Source organism: Orbicella franksi, chromosome 9 (genome assembly GCF_964199315.1).
Source record: "Orbicella franksi chromosome 9, jaOrbFran1.1, whole genome shotgun sequence".
Lineage (NCBI taxonomy): Eukaryota > Metazoa > Cnidaria > Anthozoa > Scleractinia > Merulinidae > Orbicella > Orbicella franksi.
The window spans coordinates 3712301-3734800 of record NC_138153.1 but is presented as its reverse complement, the minus strand read 5'-3'; the positions used below and the strand labels follow the sequence as shown (position 1 = coordinate 3734800).

Below are 22500 nucleotides of genomic sequence, written 5' to 3'. Positions count from 1 at the left end.
CAAGCATTTACATGAGCACTTTTCCAAATACTTTACTTCTGAATGGGCTAAAAATCACGAGATAAGTCTAGTTTTTCTACCAACGCGTTCGTAGCTCTATGTCACGCACCGCCATAACTCTGAAATTCAAAATGTCTCGCTTGCTTGAGAAACGCAAAAACAACAACAACAACAACAACGACGACGACGACGACAACAACGACAAAGGCTAAGGAAATAGACTGAAACGTTTATAGGCTGATATAAAGACCTTGACTCATTTCACGCCCTAAAGGCCTGAAAAGGAGTAATAAGCTATTAATCGATCCCAAGAAATACAATCAAAGGCAGAATAGCCTGAGCACATCGATTCGATTGAATTTCGTAGGTCTTTAAATGCAGAACATTTAGCTCAATTGCAATATAGCTGGTGCTTCTCAGTACAACGACTGCCCGGGTTCAAGCAGCAAGGCGTCTAGTTCCGAGGCTTTCTGCTCTTAAAAATTGCAAATTTTCAAGATTCCTTAGTCTGGTAATTGCCGTAATACTTGATATATTAATAGAGACTTGATACAAAGAAAGCAAGACCAAATATAGAAGTTTGGCAGAGAACGTCATTACTTGTCATATTAGATGGAACTGTTGAATGCAATTACCAAAGTTGCAAATGTTTGAGGAATAATTGAAGCGGCAATAAAATTGCACGGTCAAGTGTCAAGTAGAAAATCATGATATGGTCCAATAACTGAGAACACACGTTCTCACTTAGAATAATGAAATGTCAGTTATATATAGTTCTAAAATTGTCAAAGTTGATCTCTTATTCGATATGTGCTTTTACATTTCTGCAACTTTTAACAACGAAGTTGTATTTACATTGTGCTTATGTTGCACCAAGCTGTATTCATCCTGTTCTTCTCGGTGAGCGCTTCTTATTGTACTCGTTAGAATAGATTTGAAGGAGTGTACATTTTGATTTACATTAATATGTTACCGGTGGTCGATATTTTTTTCTCTCCTCTCACAGGAAGAGGCAGGAAGATGGAAGGAACGAGGAAATCGTCTTTCCAAAGACTCAAATTCCGTGGATCTAGCGATCGCTTACTATACACTTGCGCTGAGCTTCACGGCTTCAAACGAAAAGGACCTAAAAGCAACCATTCTTTCAAATCGATCATTAATGTACAAAAAGACAGGCAGAGGTGATTTAGCTCTCAAGGATGCTGAACTGTGCGTTGATAACAATCCTAAATGGGCAAAGGTAAGTCGGTAATAGACCAATTTCGATGTATTCTCACTACATAAATAATTAGCGCATCGGGAAAGTTGATTTAATCCCTCATATTTCATCATCCTTTCATGCCCCAGGACAGGCATATTGTTTTGCGGTCTCTTCGTTTAAATCAGCGGGTTTTGCCTTCAGTAATCATTGTCATTTTGCCGGCGTTCCGGTGGAGGAAGGTTTTGTCGCCCCACCCTCCTCCCCTCGTACCGGTTGACGGTGTTAACTTCGTTTCTCGCTGCATACCTTAGCTGCCACAGTAGTCGCGGACTCCTCCTATAACTTAGTCTACCGCGATGTGGTAATGGGTATGCAGTGAGGATATATCACCATTAAAATTCAGCCTAACACAATAGACCCCAGGAAGAGGCTCTGGGGAATAAACCCCACAAACTCTGTAGTTATTCCCCAGAGCGTCGTACCGAGGTCTACTGTTTTAGGCTGAGTTTTGATATATCGAAATTGGTCTATATCATTTGAAACTTGTGCCTGACAACCCAATCAATCTTACATTGCTTGGAGAATGTTCAAGTGACATGGAATTGGTCTATAAGACTGTTACTTAGGGCATTTGTATGCCCTAAACGAACACCTTTCCACAGGTACTGCATATATGTTCGTAGGAAACCCTTGCTGAAAAGCTTAATTTACTATAATATTTGCTCTGCGATTTTCGCTCTATTCCCAGCTAGGTAAAAGTAAAGTCTGCATACGAGGCAAGGCGCTTATCTGCGGTTTCTGTAATATGAAGCGGCTAGAAGTATTTCCACTCCCCCCTGGATGGAATGCTAGTCCATTGCAAGGTTACCCCCAAGCATTAAATTCGCCGGCACCGATTTATACACCTGGGTGGAGAGAGGCACTGTGAGAATAATGTGTCTCGCCCAAGAACACAACGCAATTTCCCCGGCCAGGACTCGAACCCGGACTTCTCGATCCGGAGTCGAGCACACTAACCAAGAGGCCACCGCGCTTCCCACTAACCAATATCTTGTTGAAATTGCTGTATAGCAATCTCTCCAATACTTAGCACACTACGTGCAACGTACATAATTAATGTTAGATTTTTGCCTTTACATGTTACTTTAGGCACAATACCGCCTAGGTTCTTGTCTGTTTGCCCTGGAAAAATACAGTGAAGCAATGGAGTCGTGCTCGAGATCTCTACAGTTATTACTTGAAAACACAGCCAGTAAAGAAAAAGAACAAGAGGATGTTTTAAACAAACTTTTGTCAGTGGCTTTAGAATTGCCAGGTAACTTTATAACAAGTCGTGATTTCTGATTCCATCATGTCATTAATGACTTAGTTACACGCATCAAAATTGTAATAATTAGCAAAAATATATCTATAATATATCGTTTTCACGCAACGTCATCAAAATTCTAAATTTAAGGCAATTCCCCCGAAATAAAACTGTCAATAGATTTTGTTCAAACTTTGTCCACTGAATATTTATCATATGAGAACTTAAATTATAAAATAAAAAGGGGGGTGCCAATGCTCGTTAAGGAGCAATGAGGCATTGAAAATGTCCCATTTTAGCATTATTTAATGCTTATTACAAGAACGCATTCCAAGTTATTGTAAAATCTTTGTGAGCCCAAACTCATGAAAACACGCCTCAAGCTACAGTCAATACTTGTGTCGGACACAAATAAACTTTTTAAGTTTGATTTTGACAGAGAGCTGAATCCTTGTTGAAATATTGGAACCAAATTGCTTGCCACAGCTATCAAACTGCAAATAGAAAAGACTACAGTGCGGCTGCTATTTCCCTTATTTCTTCAATTTTCAGCAATGGAAATCAGATCAGTCTTGTCTCACGCAAGGCTAATGATTAGTTGATTAAAACGACTGGTAAAAAATTGGGGTGCCCGAGCTCGTTAAGAGCTATAGCCATTTTTCAACTGACAGAACTCAATATCAAGGCAAATCCGCCATGTTTTCAATGTGCGCGTGCACGAGCGCGCGCTAGTGAGGCCATAAATTATGCGTAGTAAGGATGCGCAATGCAAATGTGAGGAATCACCTTAAAACTATCGGTCTTTTTACATATTCTTGACATCGGTGTCACTAGCTGCTGTAAAGATTATTTTCAATAGAGTGCTTCGGTTTGGTGACAGCGGTTTATTGATTTTACCTACATGATCTGAAATGCTACAGAAACGAATATTTTTGCATTTGTAAGTACATTCAGATATGCCATAAGGAAATAAAAATTAATGTTTAAAGCATTCCAAAGTAAAAACTAATATCATTGGTGATAAAAAATATTTCCTCTTTCAGACCTTTTTGGCTGTCACTTTCGTGTACCAAAGTATACAACATATGATGAACTTAAACCAAACTCTGTACTTTTCCGAACATGTTTTCCCAATAACCTGGTTGCAATGAGCACCACCACATATTTGAGTTTGGCCAGTCAATTCGTTTCAATGCACCCTAAAATCTCTGCCGCTTTCATCTCTGCGTTCTCTGTCTTGTTATTTTGGTGAAAAAGGATCTATCAGTTGCTGTTTTGAGCATCAGTTAAACCTACCTGTCCCTGCCTGTCAATTGCAACTTTAGGTTAGAGCGGTTTTCAACTGAGTGTCATAAAACCAAAACCAAAACAATAGACCATTTTACAGTTGTCTGCTCAGTGACCTAGCCTTTAGATGGCAGCGAGGCTGGAGCTGACCTTGTTTTGATACAGACCTCACTGCTTTTGTGTGTAAAACAAGTTGTTCTGATGCTAACTGAGTGCATTTACATGACAAAAGCAGTGAGGTTTGTATCAAAACAAGGTCAGCTCCAGCCTCGCTGCCATCCAAAGGCCAGGTCGCTAAGCAGACAACTGTAAAATGGTCTATTGACACTAATTGTCCCTCCGTACGCCCTCATGTAAATCAATGTGAAATGTCACACTAATACTCCGCAGCAACCCCGCTCGCAGCTGGAGCTTTTCCCTCGGAGACTGTGCATCTTTGATATTGGGCATCCATATTATATTCAATTCACACCTGTCAAAACAATGTATCCGCTGACCAGTATCATGTGACCATATCGCGGACTTGTGTCTAGAGCTCATCGAGGTCACGTGTTTTTCGAAGTTGACCACTGCCCTGGTACTGTTTTTTCGATTGGATCGCAAGCTCAAGCCAGGGTAACTTATTGTAACCAGGAGCTCAGCTTTTTAGGCTTGGCAAAATCGATATATTAGTGGTTTTACAATGACAGATATTTGTTCTATGGGACATTTTTCGCACATATCACAGGTGTTTGACTTTTGCTTAGTGTAATTTTTGTGACATTTTTGCAGCTGTAAATGTGGTTTTATATTCGTATTTTTTAGCTTAAATGGGCGTCGGGGTCGCAATCATGAGTCTGACATTTGTCTTTCCCAGGTTTGATCCACAGGTAATTATCACTTTGATGGCCGTTCAACCTAGCTTTCAAAAACTCGTCTAAAAATTTAGATAGCTTTCCGGCGTCAAACTAATTCCGTCTTGCGTCTATTTATTATTACTTTAGATGGTACATCAAGTATTTCATACAGCCTTCCGCGAGACTTAATTCAAACTATAGTCAATGAAGCTGTGGCCACAAAAGACTGGAAAAGACTTCATATTCTTTTTCTTGGCGGTGGAGGGGAGAAACAGTACAGTAACGGTTCAGGAGGTCTCGCAATGGGATGCGATGCAAGCAATGTTCCCTTAGAAGACATTATTCGCTGTGACTTTTCAAATCTGAGAACATTCATAAATATCCTACTGGAGCATAAAGCGAATGCTAACCCTCAAAAAGGAAGCCGCGAAGATCTCGTTGACGTCGCCATTCAGTTAGAAAAATTTGATGTGGCAAGTTTGCTGATGGATAAGAGGAATAAGACTGGAGCTGATGTCAAGACCAGTGCAAATAACATACCCCAGGTAAAGTTGATATTTACGTTTCTCGTAATAAAAAAAGTATTGAAAAGCTATGTAATAATTATACTGTCATTAAGTCGTATTTTTTTGCGATGTCCGTCACTGCTAAAGCAGAAAATGGCAAGGGCAGGGAGCAGCCATGGTTAGGATCGGGTGGAATTAACACGGCCGATTGCAAATGGCGAATTATAATGTTAACAAATAAGTACTTTTCTAGAGTCGCCAGCGTCGTGACATTATAAAAAAATCCTCCTTTATTCAAATAAACATTTTTAACAATTGAAATAGCTGCTCCCAAATTTATATTTGTTCCTTTCTCCCAGCAAATATGTCTCAACTCCTACTTCCCAGCAAATGCCAGCCAGCAAAGCATAACCCGCATTAACCAGCCAGTGAGCACAACCGACGGATTCCAGCATAGTGTGGCAATAGATTTCCCCACCTAGCAAGAAATCGGCTGGGGAACAGATATTTCCACGAACAGATCAGTTGCGTGCTCCAGATCAGCACACTGACTTCTTTCTATTTAAGCAGTCCTTTGAAAATTTTGGGCTCTAAGAGCCTGTTTACTGACTGCTTGTCATCATTTTGTTTTTTGGTCTTCAGAAAACGCTCAGAGCCGATGGATTCGAAGCTGCGCGTAAAGGAAATAACATTAGAGCCATCGAGCTTTTACAACTGTCTTTGAAGCACGAGGACACCACGCTTGACGAAAAACGGAAAATGCTTCAGCTTCTTTGTGAATTGTACTTTAAAGAAAAGGCCTTTGATGGTTGTCTTGAAACGGGTCAGAAGTTAAAGGAAACTTACAAGGGACAGACGAATGAGGTAATAATTCTAACGGGATCTCAGTTTATTAAGTAAGTTATTATCTTACAGGGAGTTGGGACGACGTGTTGCTGAAACGCCTCTTGACGTTTAATTTGTATAGGCATGTATCGATCTTATATAATAGTCCGAAGTATAGAAGAGAAATTCATTACAGAACGACTTACGTCGACTCGTCGGTGAGCTACTTCTGTTTCTTTGGCATTTTGGGGTCGTTTCAAAGCGATTCCAGCGAGCTAGTTTTCATTTCACTGTTCTCCTCTCTATATATCATTCCTCAAGCTAGATAGGCCCGAATGGTGCAGCCCAGCAAATCGACTGAAGGAAAACAGCTGTAAATTTGCACTAAGAGTTCCTATCTCCTGAAGATTCCATCGAGAGCAAGTCTGATAGTTGCTCTAGCCATTGCTTCCCTTCCACCTCATATCCCTTCTCCCACACAAGACTTCAAACGGTCGGTGCCCGGAACACTTGGTGCTCAACGTATCGTTCGGACAGGTCTCGAACGTAAAGACTCCCACTCGGAGAACGTTTTCTTCCAGTGAAGTAAAGCAATGGTTAGAGCAACCATCGAGCCGTGCTTACTAAAGTAATTAAATTATCCAGTGTAACTAAATTAATTATCTGTAGAGAATTATACTAAAAACAAGAGATTATCAAGGTAAAATCTCTTGACTAAAAACTGTTAAAAAAACTATCCTATATAATTATTATAGCTATCGTGATTCAATCTTAATTATATAACGGATTTAAAAGAGCTAAGAGTGGGCTGTATCTTAGCACTCAAAGGCAAGCTAGACTGTTCACAGCCTCTCTATTTACGCCCGGGAAAGAAAATGCGAGTGAAGCGTGCACGAAGCACGCGGGGGTGGGAGAGGGGGGTGGGGTTTGCGAGCGAAGCGAGCAAGAAGAATAGAGAGGCTGTAGACACCTTTCGAAAAAAAAAAAAGTGGAGCTCCTCCCCCTGTTATCGCCTTGTCACTGACAACTCCACCCCCTTGACCAATTAATTAAATGGGACCAATAAAATTTTGAGCGGTAAATTGCCTGTTTAATTGATTACAAGTATCAGTTTGCAAACAACAACACGGACGTGTGCTCGTGTGTCGAGCATGTCGTCTCAGACGATTTCTTCGACTCCCAAAAAACCTGCTAAAAGGGGGAGAAAGCCGAAATCAAGCGGTCCTTCCGATTTTGTAGGACATGAGCGTGTTCTTTTGCTATTCGCTTGGGAAATCTTGGCAAGACGTCTTACATATCCGCGGAGAATATATTCCGAAGGCGTTACAAGGTGTGGCAGTCGTCAACTTCAATGAGCGTGACGCAATTGTTTAGCAGAGACTGCTGTCTTCCGAAAACAAGCTTGTATTTCGCTGCTCCAATCAGCAGAAGCACGTCGTCCTTTGTTGACAAAACGATGGAAACAATCCTAAGCTCTTCCGTCTCTTCTATTTGTTCTTTCATGATGCTTTTGAGTGGCGAAACAATGAGAACAACAACATTCGCACCATTAGCACTTCTTTTGCCGTTGCGTAGCGTTGATATATCAGAGTTTCTTCAAAGCCGGTAGGAAACGTTAAAATTTCTCTTAACAGGATTACATTTTAAAAACAACCGCTCCATTACGAATCACGGCACGTGTCAGTTATGACAACTGCCGCAAGTCGCAAAACGCGCCTGGACGCATTCATGATCAGCCGTTGTCGAGGTTATGACACTTTTGCAACCAATGGGAATTTTCCGTTTCTAGAGAAACGGGCAATTCACCTTTTTCCAAAGATGTCTGCAGCCCCTTTATTTTCCCTCGGTTGCTATCCCTACCCAGTTAAGTCTTCCGTTTTGCGCTGGCGTCCAGTTCTCTCGCGATTCTATCCGCGCGTTCAACGATGGAATAAAAAATACGAGAAAATAGAGGGCTGTGAACAGTCTGTCTAAGGCAAGCAGTTCCAGAAAAACAGAACCGCAATACTGAAAATTTCTTTTGCCTGCTTCAGTATTCGGTCGAGGAACGAAAAGGTTGTATTTTGAATTTCTTAGATTATGTGAGTGAAAATTGGCTGTAGACTTTAAAATACTATTCAAACTAGTCGGAGAAATATTATGGAGAGCCTTAGAATAATTGCTAGTTGCTTAGAACGCCTTCGCTCCATAGAACCCCAGCCGAGGTCATCAAGTACAGTGGAAGTTCTTATATTTTTGGGTGCGTTTCTTTAAGAAAATCCAAGACTGGATTCTCAAATCCGAAAACGGATTTTCCGTTTCTTTACTAAACAGATTAATCCAAGATCTCTCGGATCATGGTGCATCAAAGGAACCGAAGAATCCTTGCCCAGAGTGGATTCTTCGGTCCCTTTGATACACCATGATCAGAGAGATCTTGGATTGATGACCCATTAATCGGTTTAGAAAAGAAACACAAAATCCGAGTTTGGATATAAAAATCCAATCTTACTCTGCCCCATACAGAGCTACAATTATCAAAGTATGGTTGGACGAGAGCTTTATAGATCATAGTAAGAGTCTCACGGCGAACCAAAGTTCCTGACACGTTTGATAGCCCCAAGGCCGGCAGATGCTTTTTAGTCGTGGGTACACGAAGCGTAGAAACGACTATTGTTATGGAGCAGAATATGCAAATGTGTCTCTCACTCAGATGTAAACTTTTGGAAGATAACATGGAGAACCTGGGTACGAGTTTCTCGAAGACCTCTAAAGTTGAGAGCGGCCATTTTGGCGGTTCATGTGTTTCGCTTTTGTAAATATGCAGTGTTTTGCCTTTGGCCTTTTGCTCACACGTAGATGAAAGCTGAAAGAGCTATTTATGACTGTGGTCATGTATCGGTCACAACAGCGCGGCCGGCAAGGTCACATTTCGTCAAAGAATTGATACAAGTCAAAGTCAGGCTATTAGGCTATTAGGCTCATAGCTGTTTTCTTGGCTAGGGAATTTGACGGTTTTCCATTCGCGTTCTCTCCCTGTAGAGTCCAAGGTAAGCATAACGTAGCCTGTTTCGGTATTGTATTATTTTTTTGTGTGTGTACACATTTTATGTACACAACTCTGGCGGTGTTCGTATGTTAAATTCGAAACCCGTAATTTAATTTGTATTTTGAATTAAGCTTACTTCAAGCAAAAAATTCAAATTGCTTTATATTTTAATTTTGTTGTTCTTCACACTACATTTTGTCATTCTATGCAGTTCGACCAGAGTGATCATTTGGTATATGGTATACATTGGTATACAAGTCAGCATCCACGATCGAGTAACTATGCTCTAAGATTTAAGTGACGGATATAATTAGACAAATTAGCACCCAAGAGACTGCGTAGATCTACTTTTTGTGAGAGAGATTTACTGTCCAATCATGTCAAACACACGCCATGTCAAACGGGCATAATAGCTGGTGATGTACGTATAAATTATTTTATTTTTCTTCTACAACGAGATATGTAAACAGTTGGAATCAAAACTTGAAATAAACATTAATTGCACCTGGCAACAATCGTTTTGAATATTTCTGCATTGGTAGTGAAATTAACACAAACAGTGGCAAAGATAGCAATAACATACTGTGATTTCCGTTTCCAAGAAAGAAAACTATTTTCATTTTTGTGTACAATACAATCTCCAATACCCTTTTTATTTTGTATTGCATTAAGGTGGGGGGGGGGGGAGGAGAATTCCCTATAGTTGACTCAAGGTGCACTTTTTATCAGGCGGGAAGTATGACAAAGAGGCAGGGATTTTAAACATTCATTGCTAATTTATCCACGAAAATAGATGTAATGGGTCTACCGTAGGTATGTGAAAGGGGTTTCAAACTGGAAGCTACATGTATATGAAAGAGTAACCTTTCCTGGAAAAAACACCATACAAAAGGGAAAAGATTTGGACCTTGAGGCAGAGCCTCCTTGTGTAAAACTTGGTTGGGTCCCTTCTCCCTCCCCTTGTTTGAAAGTCTTAAGGTTTCACTTTGTCTGTAGATATTGACTGCGAAAATTCTTTGAACTTCCTGAGACATTGGCTCGTCAATCCTCTAAGCTCATAGGGAGTTTATAACTTCCAGCTGGCTAGACAGCGAGCCTTAATTTGTGAGTGATTCTTATGAGTGAAACTATGAGCGAACTTTCTAGCATTCTCGGGCTAGCAGTATATCAGCAAAATTATGAATCAAACATGACAAGACAAAACAAAACAAAACAAAACAGAACAAAACAATTGGAAACATAAGTAGGACAACTTACAAGTCCATAGCATCCAACCAAAACTTTCTTGCGGCAAACAATACGAAACGCAGTTACAAAACTGGACATAAACAAAATAATCTACGGTAAAGCAAAAATCCCGGAGGTCAAGGTGTTCCGGGAAATTTGTAAAGACCACACAGGTGTTAAGAGGAAATTTTTCAATTATTTTAGTTTTCGGAGTGGGATAAACGTTTAAATTGTAACAAACAAAATCCTGTATATATTGTGCTCCAAGAGCAGAGTTATATGGACTTTTTTCATGACCTTGTTATCTTCAAAACCTGGTCAAGCATAGAGTAGCTGATCGAAGGAGAGCTCTTCATTTTGTAAGCAATGTATCCACGACTTCTTCATAGTTTCCGTTGATTTGACAACTGTCAATGTTGGAGTCCCACGAGAAGCTCTCATCCAAATCAATGCCGAGATACTAGTAGGATTTAGCTTAGGAATTTTCATCAATTTTTACATCAAAATAGTAGTTTAAGTTGAGCAATTTGTTATGGCTACCAATAATAGAATACTTGTTTTTTTGTTTGATTGTTTTTTGTTTTGTTTTTTTAGTATTATGACTAAGTTTATTAGCTTGTTTTTTTGTTTTTTTAGTATTATGACTAAGTTTATTAGCTTGTAGCCAGGTCTGGATTTCAGCTAAGCTACTATTTAATTTGGATTTTAAGTCTACTGGATCACTAGAGCATATAGTAAGACTTGTGTCATCGGCATACACTCTTGGCACAGAGAATAGGGGGCACGCAGAGAGGTCGTTTATATAGGCTAAGAACAATAAAGGTCCCAGGATCGATCCCAGCGGGACACCGCAAATAATGGAGCAATAGTCTGGCATGTAGCCATTTACAAAGGTTTTCTGTTTTCGATTAGTTATATATGACCTAAACCATTTCAAAGTATAGAAATCCGCTCCATAAAGGTGAAGTTTCTGCAACAGAATCTGGTGATCCACAGTGTCGGAAACTTTTATGAGGTCGAGAAAAAGTACCCCATCTACGAGACCGCTATCTATGTTTAAGTACCACTAATTAGTAGCTTCCAGAAGAGCAGTGTGAGTGAAGTGCAGGGGTCTAAAACCAGACTGAGCTTCAGCTAAGAGATCGTGCTCCATTAGATACTCGTAGAACTGGTCGAAAACTATTCTTTTTATCAATTTGCTAATCAGAGAGGCAAAACCGAGATTGGCCTGTTGGGGTCACTTTTCTCCCCTTTCTTGTATACGGGCGATACTCTTGCCAGTTTCTACTCGTCTGGGAAGATACCAGTAGTGATAGACAAGTTTATTACATGGGTTAAGGACGGCGCGACAATAGGTGCTGCTTCTTTTATTAGTAGACGACAGGATATGCCATGAAGACCACTAGCCTTATTTAACGGAAGTGAGTTAATTAGTTTTATATATGACAGTATCGTTAGTCGTTTATGTCAAAGTCAAGTTCTGTGAGACGGGATGAACATAGTCGCCAGAGTCAATATTGGATGGAGGAATTTCGCTGGCAAGTGATGGTCCGACCTTAGAGAAAACATCACTTACTTCTCGAGGGGAAGTTTAAGAGGCGTCCCCAATTTTGAAAGCGTTAATTCTAGTTAATTGTGGTGTTTTGCCCATAATAACATTTCCACAGTTAGCTGCGAAATTTGTATTATAATAAAATGATTTAGCCAGTCTTATCCCTTCGTTCACTTGGTTTTTAACAGAATTATTCTTTGGCCAGCTTTCATCTGTTCTTAGTCTGCAGGCAATTTTTTTGAGCTTGTCTCTTTCGAGCATCAATTTCCTTAGGCCAGGATTCAGCCATGGCGCAGGAGCACTTTTCACTTTCTTTTTTCGATAAGGTGCATGAATATTTGAGACATAGAAAAACAGGACTCCAAACAGTCCAAGCAAAATTTGGATCATTGAGGCAAGTTACAGTATGCCATGGAACCATGCGTAAATCCCGCTTAAAACAAGTGGGCTCGAAATTTTTAAATTGTCTGCTAAAAATAACCTTTGAGGGGCGTGTTGGAATGCATAATTTGCTAATGGCGTAAACAAGTGAATGATCACTAATGCCGATATGCGAGACACCAGAGTTTGAAAATTCATAGGCCTTAATGTGTACGAAAGACGAAAATTACTTCGATTGGCCTGGTAAGTTCAACACCATAAGTTAAGGTCAGGAGCCATAATCGGGGACGGAGACCGTAAGCGCGCGCCATTTCTAGTATTGAGGTTGTCCCCATGATATGGGACAATAATTCTATTTTTAGAACAAATTGCGCCATCGCCTGCGGCTCACGCGCGTACATGTTGCGAGGATTTTTGCGGATGTCGTGCGGGGGAAATGGCGTCCGAAATTCCCGAAATTTTTCATGTTTTTGGCCCACAATTCGACGCGTTTACGTCTGTTGGAATTTTGCTTAAGTATTTTCGTCGTAAGCTGCTCCAGTTTGAGTGAAGTAAGACAGTGTCGAAGTTAGGTATGTTCCGCTTTAAGCTTAGATATATATCGCTGACCAAGTTGTGTTCCGACGGATGCTTCTTTTACATGAGCTGTACATTACTCCACTTTAAATTTCACATATGTTGAAGATTAACAGCTTTTCCATTACACAGCAAAAAACTAGCTGGATATATTTAGATATAGCAGAGCTTCAGGACTTCATAGTTTCCTAGCTCCTCTTGCCACACGCTTGCGAGAAATTTGCCAGTCTATCGCGACCGAAAAGTAAAACAAAATAATTGCTAGTTTGAGTTTCGCCTGAATTGTAAGCAACGCTTGATGTTTCATCAAGGCCGAATAACTTTACGTCCGTAGATACTGCTCAGTTTTATTCGTGTAAAAATCCACTAAATTCTCTGTTGTCGATGAATGAGAGCGCATGCCGATGCGTGTTTTGTACAGTCAGAGAACATGACAAATTGTACTTCCACCGCACTTTCGTGTGAAAACGTACATCGAACTCAAACAATAACTCTATAGTTTTTAACTATGTTTAAGATTGATAAATGTTTGGGAGCACATTAAAAGCTAAGCTGAAAATATGCGAATAAAGCAGAATTAATCAACAAAGTTACAATGACGCTTTCTTTAATCAACTTCGAATAACGATTTCGATTTTGTTGATCGAGGTTAAAATATCAAACCTCCTTGTCTATTTTCATTTTCGCAGTGTAAAACTTCACTATGCCTATGTTGAAGAAACACACATGATGTTAGTAGCCTTTTTTGCGTTCGTGAAATTTGTTGCTGCATCTCAGCACAAAAGATAACGAAAGAAATCTTTGTCAAGATTTGTTGACAATTGAAAACACCGACTCGGACTTGAAAGTGCACGAGCTGCACTATGCAAATGAGCTAATTGTACGCGTCAGACTTTCCTTTCATAAACTTTTACAAACTCGCCAAACAAACAGAAACAATAAGAAACCATCAAAACAGGTTTTGGTTATGATTAACCATTGTCCGAGAAACTCACAAATTAACTCGATACCAGAGTAGAGAGTTTTCTTGCTATATTCTTAAGTCAGAACAAACGCAAAAACATACGCGTAAGCTTACAACTAGCGCGAGCAGATCTTATTATTCATTCCCAGCGCGAGATTGAAGTCTTGTTTTCGACCCTGAAAAATCCACCTTTTCCGTTGGCTCAGAGCATAAAACTACATATAAGCGCCCTGGTTCTTAGTCCCTGCCTTATTCCCTGCCATCGCTGTGAAAAATACGCAAGAGAATCTCTCAACTCTCACCATTTGATCACGCAACGTGACAACATCCACGCGAGAGCCCTCGACATGTGCGTGGATCCGCGCGGATATATGACGTCAGGATGGCGCAATTTGTTCTAAAAATAGAAAAATTGTCCCAGATCATAGGTGCGCGCGGATCCCAAGACTTACGGTCTCCATCCCCGATTATGGCTCCTGGTTAAACTCCAAATTGCTTGCATTGTTCAATATGCCAGCAGAGTTGTTTGTTTAAGCCCATCGCTCCAGGCGGAGCACAGGGCATCGATAACCCCTCGCCAGCGAACTCGAACTTGGGCAGTCTCGCAATATGTATATCTTGCTGTAAGTTGTAACTTTATTATTATAATTTTCATTTGTTGCATTTAAGGTCCAAGCTATACAGTGGAAGAACTGGGGTAACGAGTTGCACAAGGAAGGCAAATACGAATTGATGGCTGGGTACTACTCCCTTGCCATGGATTTCTTACCAGAATCAAACTCTGAAATAACCAGTGCTCTTCTGAGCAACCGATGCTTGGCGTTAATTAACTTGGGAAAGTTCGAAGACGCTCTCTCAGAGGCAGACAAATGCACCAAAATTAGGCCAAAGTGGTTCAGGGTGAGTTGCGATCTTTGCTTGGCTCTGCTCTTGAAGGATATGAGCAGTATATGTAGGATCACTTAAGACTCAATTCAATTTTTGTTGTAAAATTGCTTCTTTACAAAAGAACCGAATTTGTACGCCAAGTAACAATAAGCGTTTCCATCGTTTACATAGCAAGAATTAAATGCAATAGGACCTATTTAAAACGGACACCAAAGGGGTAGATCTGGGTGTCCTTTTTATGGACGTGGCCGTATTATAGAGTAAGAGATTATATGAGTTCTGGTTTCCCTGGGACCATTGTAGCTGTTCTTAATATAGTGTTCGTATTATGGTGGTGTCCGCAAAGAGACAACAACAACAACTAGCTTTATTTGCATGACCATAAATACATAAAGTGTTGCAAAAGCTTTTATAACCTAAAACTAGACTAAAACTAAAACTAGAACAGTAACGATTATCGTGATTATATAATAATGTTATGATATAGCAATCAAGTCACATTGGTTTGATTTGAAAGTAGAATATTGCGCAGATCAATGCAAGATGAAATAAATTTAGCTAATTGAATATTGACATAATGATTTGAAGAAGTCATAAGTTCGCCGATGGCTTGTAACGAGAAAGACTTTTACCAGCGTGATGAAGATCTTGTGCGAAAGACTTGAGAAAGACTTGTCTAACAATAGAGCAATTATCATTACTCAGAAGATAATGATTTGAAGAAGTCATAAGTTCGCCGATGGCTTGTAACGAAGACAATTGTTTAAAAGTCGGAGTGATATGTTCTATTTTTTTTTTATAAAATTTATTTCTTAGAATAGAGTATTTATTGCAATATATAAGAAAGTGAGATTCGTCTTAAATTTGATTAGATTCACAAAGAGGGCAGAGTCTGTTAACCCTTGGAATTTGATCATATCTACTAGTCTCAATCCTTAGTTTGTGATTGCCTGTCCTAAATTTCACTAGTTCTTTTCTTTCGCTTAGCTTGCTTGTTAGGCTTAAATAAGAGGAAGGTGTATAATCGTTCTTAAAAGTGTTGAAAAATTCTAGTTTAGTAGAGTTTTGCATGGTATGTTGCCGATATAAAATATAGTTTGGTTGCATTAGACCAACATAATGTTTGATTTTAGCGTTACTTTAAAAAAACAAGGGAAATTGTAATATTCAGACATACTTATTATATCAGAATAATAACTATTTTTACCAGCGTGATGAAGATCTTGTGAGAAAGACTTGAGAAAGACTTGTTTAACAATAGAGCAATTATCATTACTCAGAAGATATGAGGAGTAATTCATGATTTGACCGATTTTCTGATTGATAGCTGTAATGAGAGGAAACCTACCAAGTTCAGCTCTACATGCTACTTTGGATACCTTATTGCTTACTTCTAAATAACGTTTACAGAATTGGAGATGTGTTTTTTCGATCTGGGAACTGTCCCAAGACTTGAGATCAGATTTTGCATATGTACCCCAGACTTCACTGTTATATGTCAAAATTGGGGAGATCATTGCGTCGAAAATTTTATTCGCTAGGAATGGAGGTAGTTTGCGAAAATTTGTATGTTTTCTAAGAAATTTGACTGTATCTGTAAACTACTTCGACTCCACTAGTCAATTATCAGGTTTAAATTTGAGTTAAAACTCTTCAGAGGCTTATCATGTAATTGTACGCCTACTTTATACATAGGGGCATTCACGACGTGGAAACTGCCTTCTTCCCCTGAAAAGAAAGAAAGAAGCGCTACGAGCGTTCTGTAAAGCACATACTAACGCTGTCACTGACAAAGAAAAGCGGGCAACTGCACAAGAAGTGATTACAACTGCTATGAGTATCGAAGGTTGGTGACCGTAATATTTAACCACTTAAAAAGTAAATGAAGGGCTCTGAATATTCCATTGTTATCGAAGACAATTGTCTCTACGAAGAAATTTGATTGCGGAGCCAGTGATATAATTGTTAAGACTCACATGTGCAATCCACAGACTGTTTGATCGAGCAGTTTGATTCATAAATATTTGGCACACGATGGAACAGCCGATATTGCTTTCTGCCTCCTAACACAACGATCTTAACCGCTTAAAGACTTTACTTCTCTATTTGGGTTGAACCAGGAACTAAACAGCTTTCCACAAGTTCCTACCTCTGCTTAATTGTAAAATGTGATGGAAGAAAGAAATCCATTTTATGTATCTATTCTAAAGATTTTGCTACGATCAAGGATTAAATATCGATTAGCCAATCTTCAGGTACAGTATAAGCGATCTTCAGATAATTTTAGATATGAAATGGCTTTCTCAGACAAAACGACGTAAGAACTCTCTCTTGTTGTAGATGGAGAGCCCCAGATTACCTGCACATTGTCGCCTCGGGTGCTCCAATCTGCAATCAAAGAAGCATCCGAGAAGAAGGAATGGAATAAACTAAGATTTCTTTTCCTTGGCACGGCTGCAAGTAAGACATCCAGGGGTCTAGCTTATGAGTGTGATGCCTCTTGTGTGCCACTTGACCTTCTGATTCATTCAGATGTTAAAAATCTACACACGCTTGTCACACTTCTCCTTCAACGAGGTGCATCCCCGACAGGATTGCGAGGTTGTGTCAGAACGCCGCTTTTGGTTGCAATGGAAATGATGAAGTTTCCTATAGCTGTGACTCTGCTAAAAAACAATGCGGATCCATCTTGCATCGTTGGCCATGGGATATTCATCAACAGAGAGGTAACTGTAATTTTCTTAGATGTGGTGCAGAAACTTTTCAATGGACGAAGGTATTCTTAGTTGTAGATAGGACCTCTCGCGGAATGCTTACTTTTAACTCGGGTCAAATTATCTTCACGTCGTTTGACAAAGCAGCTCCAGAACCAAACAGAATAGGACTGAATATGATCAATCAGACAGAATTCAGGGATGGTGTCTTTTAAGTGATCTTTTGAAACGTCGTTTCTTAACACAAACAGTACATCAAAATTAATTACTGTGCCAGACGATTGGCTCAACATAGTATTTTATCTTTCACAGGGTCAACCAAAGCAGTGGCTCCAACTTGGTCGTAAAGCCCTGGACGCTAATGACAATAAAAAGGCGGTTATGTTACTCAACATGTCTCTTTATCTGTCAGAGTCCAATACAGAAAAATCAATCTTGCGTCAGATATACCACGGTCTGTCAGCAGCCCACTTCAACTTAAACCAGCATGAAAGATCCATCCACGCCGGAAACGAGTATTTTAAACTACGACCAATTAAATCAGAGGTACTTTTTTTAGTACTGAGCCTTTCCTTGTTGAGTACACTACTGTGTAGGCGTCTCTTTGTAACACCACTGTAATGTACTGATGACAGATATCGCTGCAACGAATTTATCATCGAGGGAGGTGCACTTACTGTATCTTTGTGGTTGATGAGCTACAAAGTTTCTTAGGTCCAGTACAGACATCGTGTTTCTGCCATGCCAAACGTAATTGCAGTTAGGTTCGACTGCAACACGGCGCAAACCTCGTGCCAGAGCCATGCCAAATTCAGGGATTTTTCTGAAGCCGCGTAAAAATTCTCCTCATACCCCGCGGAAACGCAATCCCGCCAAAATACATAAGTATGAAATTTTTTTTTGGCAAGGCGGAAGCACGGCATTTGAATCGCTGCCTTACCAGAGTCGTGTGGCACGGCAGAGCTTGTCGAACTTAATTGCTTGCTGACCTTAATTCAAAAGTTTCATTCAGACAACGTTCTTCTTCCGGCTTTTTGTAGAACTTAATTCTTGAATTTAGTTCGGCACGGTAGAAGTACGACGTCTGAGCTGGGCCTCAGGATTCGGTGTTCTTGTGCTTTTGGGCATTGGCAAGACACATCAGTCTCCCCCAGTAAATGAGCACCAGCATGACGCAGACTTTGCCTGATGTGCGATCATTATAATTATGAATGCATAAAATTAATTTGTTAGCAATATCTTATCCTTAAAGGAAGAAGCAAAGAGATGGGAAGTTCGAGCAGCTCACGCCTTCTGGTCAAGTGCATACACCTTCTGTATTGATTACGTGAATTTGGCTTTGAAGTACACCCCTGCTGACTCAAAGCAGACGTTTTCTCTTCTGTTATGCCAACGTTCTCAAGCATTTCAGCAGCTAGGCGACTACGAACGTGGCTTGGAAGATGCAAAAACTGCGTCTATGATGAATCCAGAAATGTTTGAGGTAATTACGGCTGCATGATCTAATCTCGATCTAATCTCGTAGTCTATTCTCTGTTGTAAATGGAATGTGAATATTAAAATTTGCTAACCAAGTGAAAACTACATGCAAAACATTTTTTCTTAGGGATATCACAACCAGCTTTATTGTTTTCGTGCTCTGAAGAGAGGAAGGGAATCGATGCAAGTAATCAACGAGTGTCTTAGGAGGACATCCGATGAAAACGCCATGTATAACCTTCTAAGTGACGCTCTCGACATTGCTGCTAATTTTCAAGGTAAGGAACGCAAGCTCCTGACATTAATAACATGTTCTCAGAAATTAAGGCCATTTGGGTTAGATTAGTTTCTGAAAATTAAAATTCATGACAGAAACGTGGAGCCGTTGAGGTAACTGCACCTAATAGACTTTGTTTGACTTTACTTTACTTTTATACATGGAAATGTAAAACAGTAACCGGTAAGGACAGATATCTTACGAGGTAAGCATGCGTGAACGCCGTATTGCATGGGAGCATCAGGCTGCCTTTAAGGTCCATACAGAAAAGAGCGACGTTCTCCCCGTACAGTCCTGACCTAGCAAGTGTATTCTCAATACATAGCGAGGCCTCGAAGCCTCGAATAAACAGTAGGTTAGGGCCAAATAAGCGCTGGGTCTACAAGCTCGAGTACGTATAATAGTTGCCCCGCGTAAATTCGAGATCCGGGTCTCGGATTTATGATTCCCATAAATCAAAAGGTGTTTTAGTCAGCGGGGCTTACACGGAGCAGTTCGAAATAACACCCCTCCCCCTCCACTCCCGAGGGTTTCATCGCGAAAATACGGTAATACGAAATTCATTCCACGACTTCATAATCAGACAATGAAAAAGGTTTATTCGGTCCGATACTAAGAAAGTATGGGATCAGTAATAAAGCATTCAGATTGGCTAATGTTAGGCGTTGTCCCTTGCAGCGCGCGCTGCGGAAGTCGTTGAATTAATAATACCGTGAACTAAACAGCTGCGTTTAAATCTTAGAGGCGACATCAGCTCTCATAGTTCCTGTGCCGAGTCAGCTGATTGAAAAACTGACGAGTAGCGTGATTGAAAAGAAGGACTGGCACAAACTTAGAATCCTGTATCTTGGAGGAGGAGGACCAACTTCACAGCCAAAAGGATATGGAGGCCTGGCAACTGACACTGATGCATCAGGTGTCCCACTGGGAGAAATCATCCGTTCTACCGACTCTGACAAGCTACTCCCACTAGTATCAGTCCTCCTGAAGCATGGAGCTTCAGCGAACGTTATCGGAAAATCGGCTGTTATACCCTTGGATGAAGCAATGACGCTAAGGAACTTAGCTCTTGTGGAAAAGTTAATCCATAGTGGGGCCAATCCGTGCGTTTTGGGAAAGAACGGAGAGCCAATAATTCACCAAGCTTTGAGAATCGGCCTCCAAGATAAAAAGGGTAATTTGGTAATGATTAAAATCATTTAAACAATTCAAGGTAGCCCTGACGTAAGACAAGAGAAACTAATCATACCACTAAGCATTAAGTTGTATACCACGAATATTCTCAATGACATCGTCTCGAATACACCTTGCAAATGACCATTCCAGTCCTTGGGTTCACATTTGTTCGGAATGTCTCCTCTATTCCCTGCAGTAAGCGTTAATTAGATGTTGTTACGTACAGGGATTGCGTAAAAAGTGTTTTGAGATAAAAAAAAAAATAACTACGAAATCTCTAGGAAGATTATTTTAACTGTACACTTCATGGTCATGAACTACTTGACTGTGCAAGAATAACGTGGTCAAAAAAGTAGACTGTGAGAGCTTCTATATTCGCGGGAAATAATTTAGCAATGACTACATAGAAAATTGTCACGAAAACAAGCAACCTTATCTTGTGCGTAGCTTAAACGACTCGTTTCTGTGTTTTTTTTTTTTTTTTTTCGCTTTGCAGGAGATTTCAGATACCTGGAAGCAATGCTAATGTCTAAAACCCCCGAGATTAAAAATGTTCAGAATACGGAAGGTGACAGTCTTTACCATCTCGTATGTACTGGTAGAAAGCCGACATCAAATAAATGCAGTGCGATCCGGATACTTCGGGATGCCAATGTAAACCCCAATCTCCCAAACAAGTCCAACAAACACCCAATTGAAATGCTTCATAAAAAGGATTCTCGCTGTAAAATGTTGTACAATGCGCTAGAGTCTTATAACTCCAGCACCTCTACTTCCTCTCAGTCCGCGACTGGCTACGAGAATATATCCATCGAAGAACAGCATGAAGAGTATCGCTCATCAGCTACAGAAGATAGCGATTCATCAGTGGAGAGAGATGATCAATCAAAGCAGGAGAAGCCTCCGATCCCCACAAAAGACGTGAAAGTAAGAAAGGCTGAGGACAAACAGCAAATGAGAACGCAAATGCGCGAAAATGTTGCCGGCCTCATAGCTGCCTTATCGCCACTTAATGCATTTGTTCCAGAGGATACAAATGAAGACCAAGATGATAACGAAGATTTTACCGAGCTTTCAGAGGTCCGTAATATGACAGAAAATGACGAGAGACAGACGAAAGACGAAGACGAGATCCTTCTAAAACGCGCTGAAGACGATGACGCAAATATTGATGGCATTGAGATCGGAGGTGGTGATGCGGAGGCTGACATTGATTCCAAATCTCCTTTTGAAGACCTTCCGTGGGAAGTTGACTGCACTGATCGAGTTTGGAAGGTAATGAGGAGCAAAAAGGTTGATAGCCGTATGCGAAGACGTATCATTAACAAAATTCGCATGCTGGCAAATGGCAGATGGAACAAAACAATGTGCAAGAGACTGGAGGGGGTTGCAAAGAAAGAAAGCATCCAGCTTTACGAGTCAAAGTTGACCAAAGGTCATCGCATAATTTGGGAAAAGACAATTGCCTTTTCTGGGAGATGTAGCGAAAATCCGGAGCTCCGTTTGAACATGGGAAATCCGGCGGGTCGAATCTACTCCGATATCATCCGAGTATGGGACATCGTATTAGACCACGACAAACTACAACGCTCAATTGAGCACATCGTCAAGTCACACGACCGAGGAATGGACTGTATCATAAAGAAGAAGCTGAAAAGTATTACTATGGAAACCCAGAACGACAGCATATCATTGAGTGAGTGTCTACCCAACAGGTACGCAGAGATAGCAGATCTGGAGCAAGCAAGCAATCCACGTTTCACGAAAGATGGTACAAAGAAGTCAACTGCTAGTAGTGATCTGTCTCAGATTTTCTATCCACCTGCGAGCTCAAACGAACAAGAGTATCACATTTTAAAGTTTTATTCATTTAGTACAGCACTGGTGAAGACAATACTCGAAACTGATACTTCTTCAAAAATTGACTTCCCTTTTAAGATCACAGAACTTGAACATGCCATTGTTAACCTCCGTCCAGATCCACCGATTCCGATTATTCTTCTTGGTCGAAGCGGTACGGGCAAGACCACCTGCTGTCTATATCACTTATGGGATAACTTTCAAAGGTACTGGGAGAGTGCAGTAACTGCTGGTCCCCACATTCCAAGGTACGTGCCTTCAGTGGAAGCCACCAGATCCGGCGCCGAAGAAGTCTTGAAAGGTGCAGCAGACCAAGGTATGGACCAAACGTCATCCAGCCAAGACGGATCACCACTCGCTTCTTCCCAATGCCAACAACTCAACATTTCTGTAGATCCCGGCCTTGCATCATCTTCA

At 40.5% G+C, this 22500-nt stretch overlaps 1 protein-coding gene across 1 annotated transcript in view; it reads left to right on the top strand.

The window, feature by feature from the left end:
• LOC145496913 (uncharacterized) overlaps positions 1–22500 on the top strand; it is a 41838-nt gene that overhangs the window by 10817 nt on the left and 8521 nt on the right. The window contains exons 5-16 of the mRNA XM_081476678.1: positions 1007–1240; positions 2351–2516; positions 4778–5175; positions 5779–6000; positions 14359–14589; positions 16273–16423; positions 16918–17303; positions 17604–17837; positions 18544–18774; positions 18898–19048; positions 19790–20221; positions 20720–22500. The exon at positions 20720–22500 is cut by the window's right edge and continues 1491 nt beyond it. Coding sequence (XP_081332804.1) covers positions 1007–1240; positions 2351–2516; positions 4778–5175; positions 5779–6000; positions 14359–14589; positions 16273–16423; positions 16918–17303; positions 17604–17837; positions 18544–18774; positions 18898–19048; positions 19790–20221; positions 20720–22500 — 4617 coding nt within the window. The remainder of the gene's footprint in view (positions 1–1006; positions 1241–2350; positions 2517–4777; positions 5176–5778; positions 6001–14358; positions 14590–16272; positions 16424–16917; positions 17304–17603; positions 17838–18543; positions 18775–18897; positions 19049–19789; positions 20222–20719) is intronic.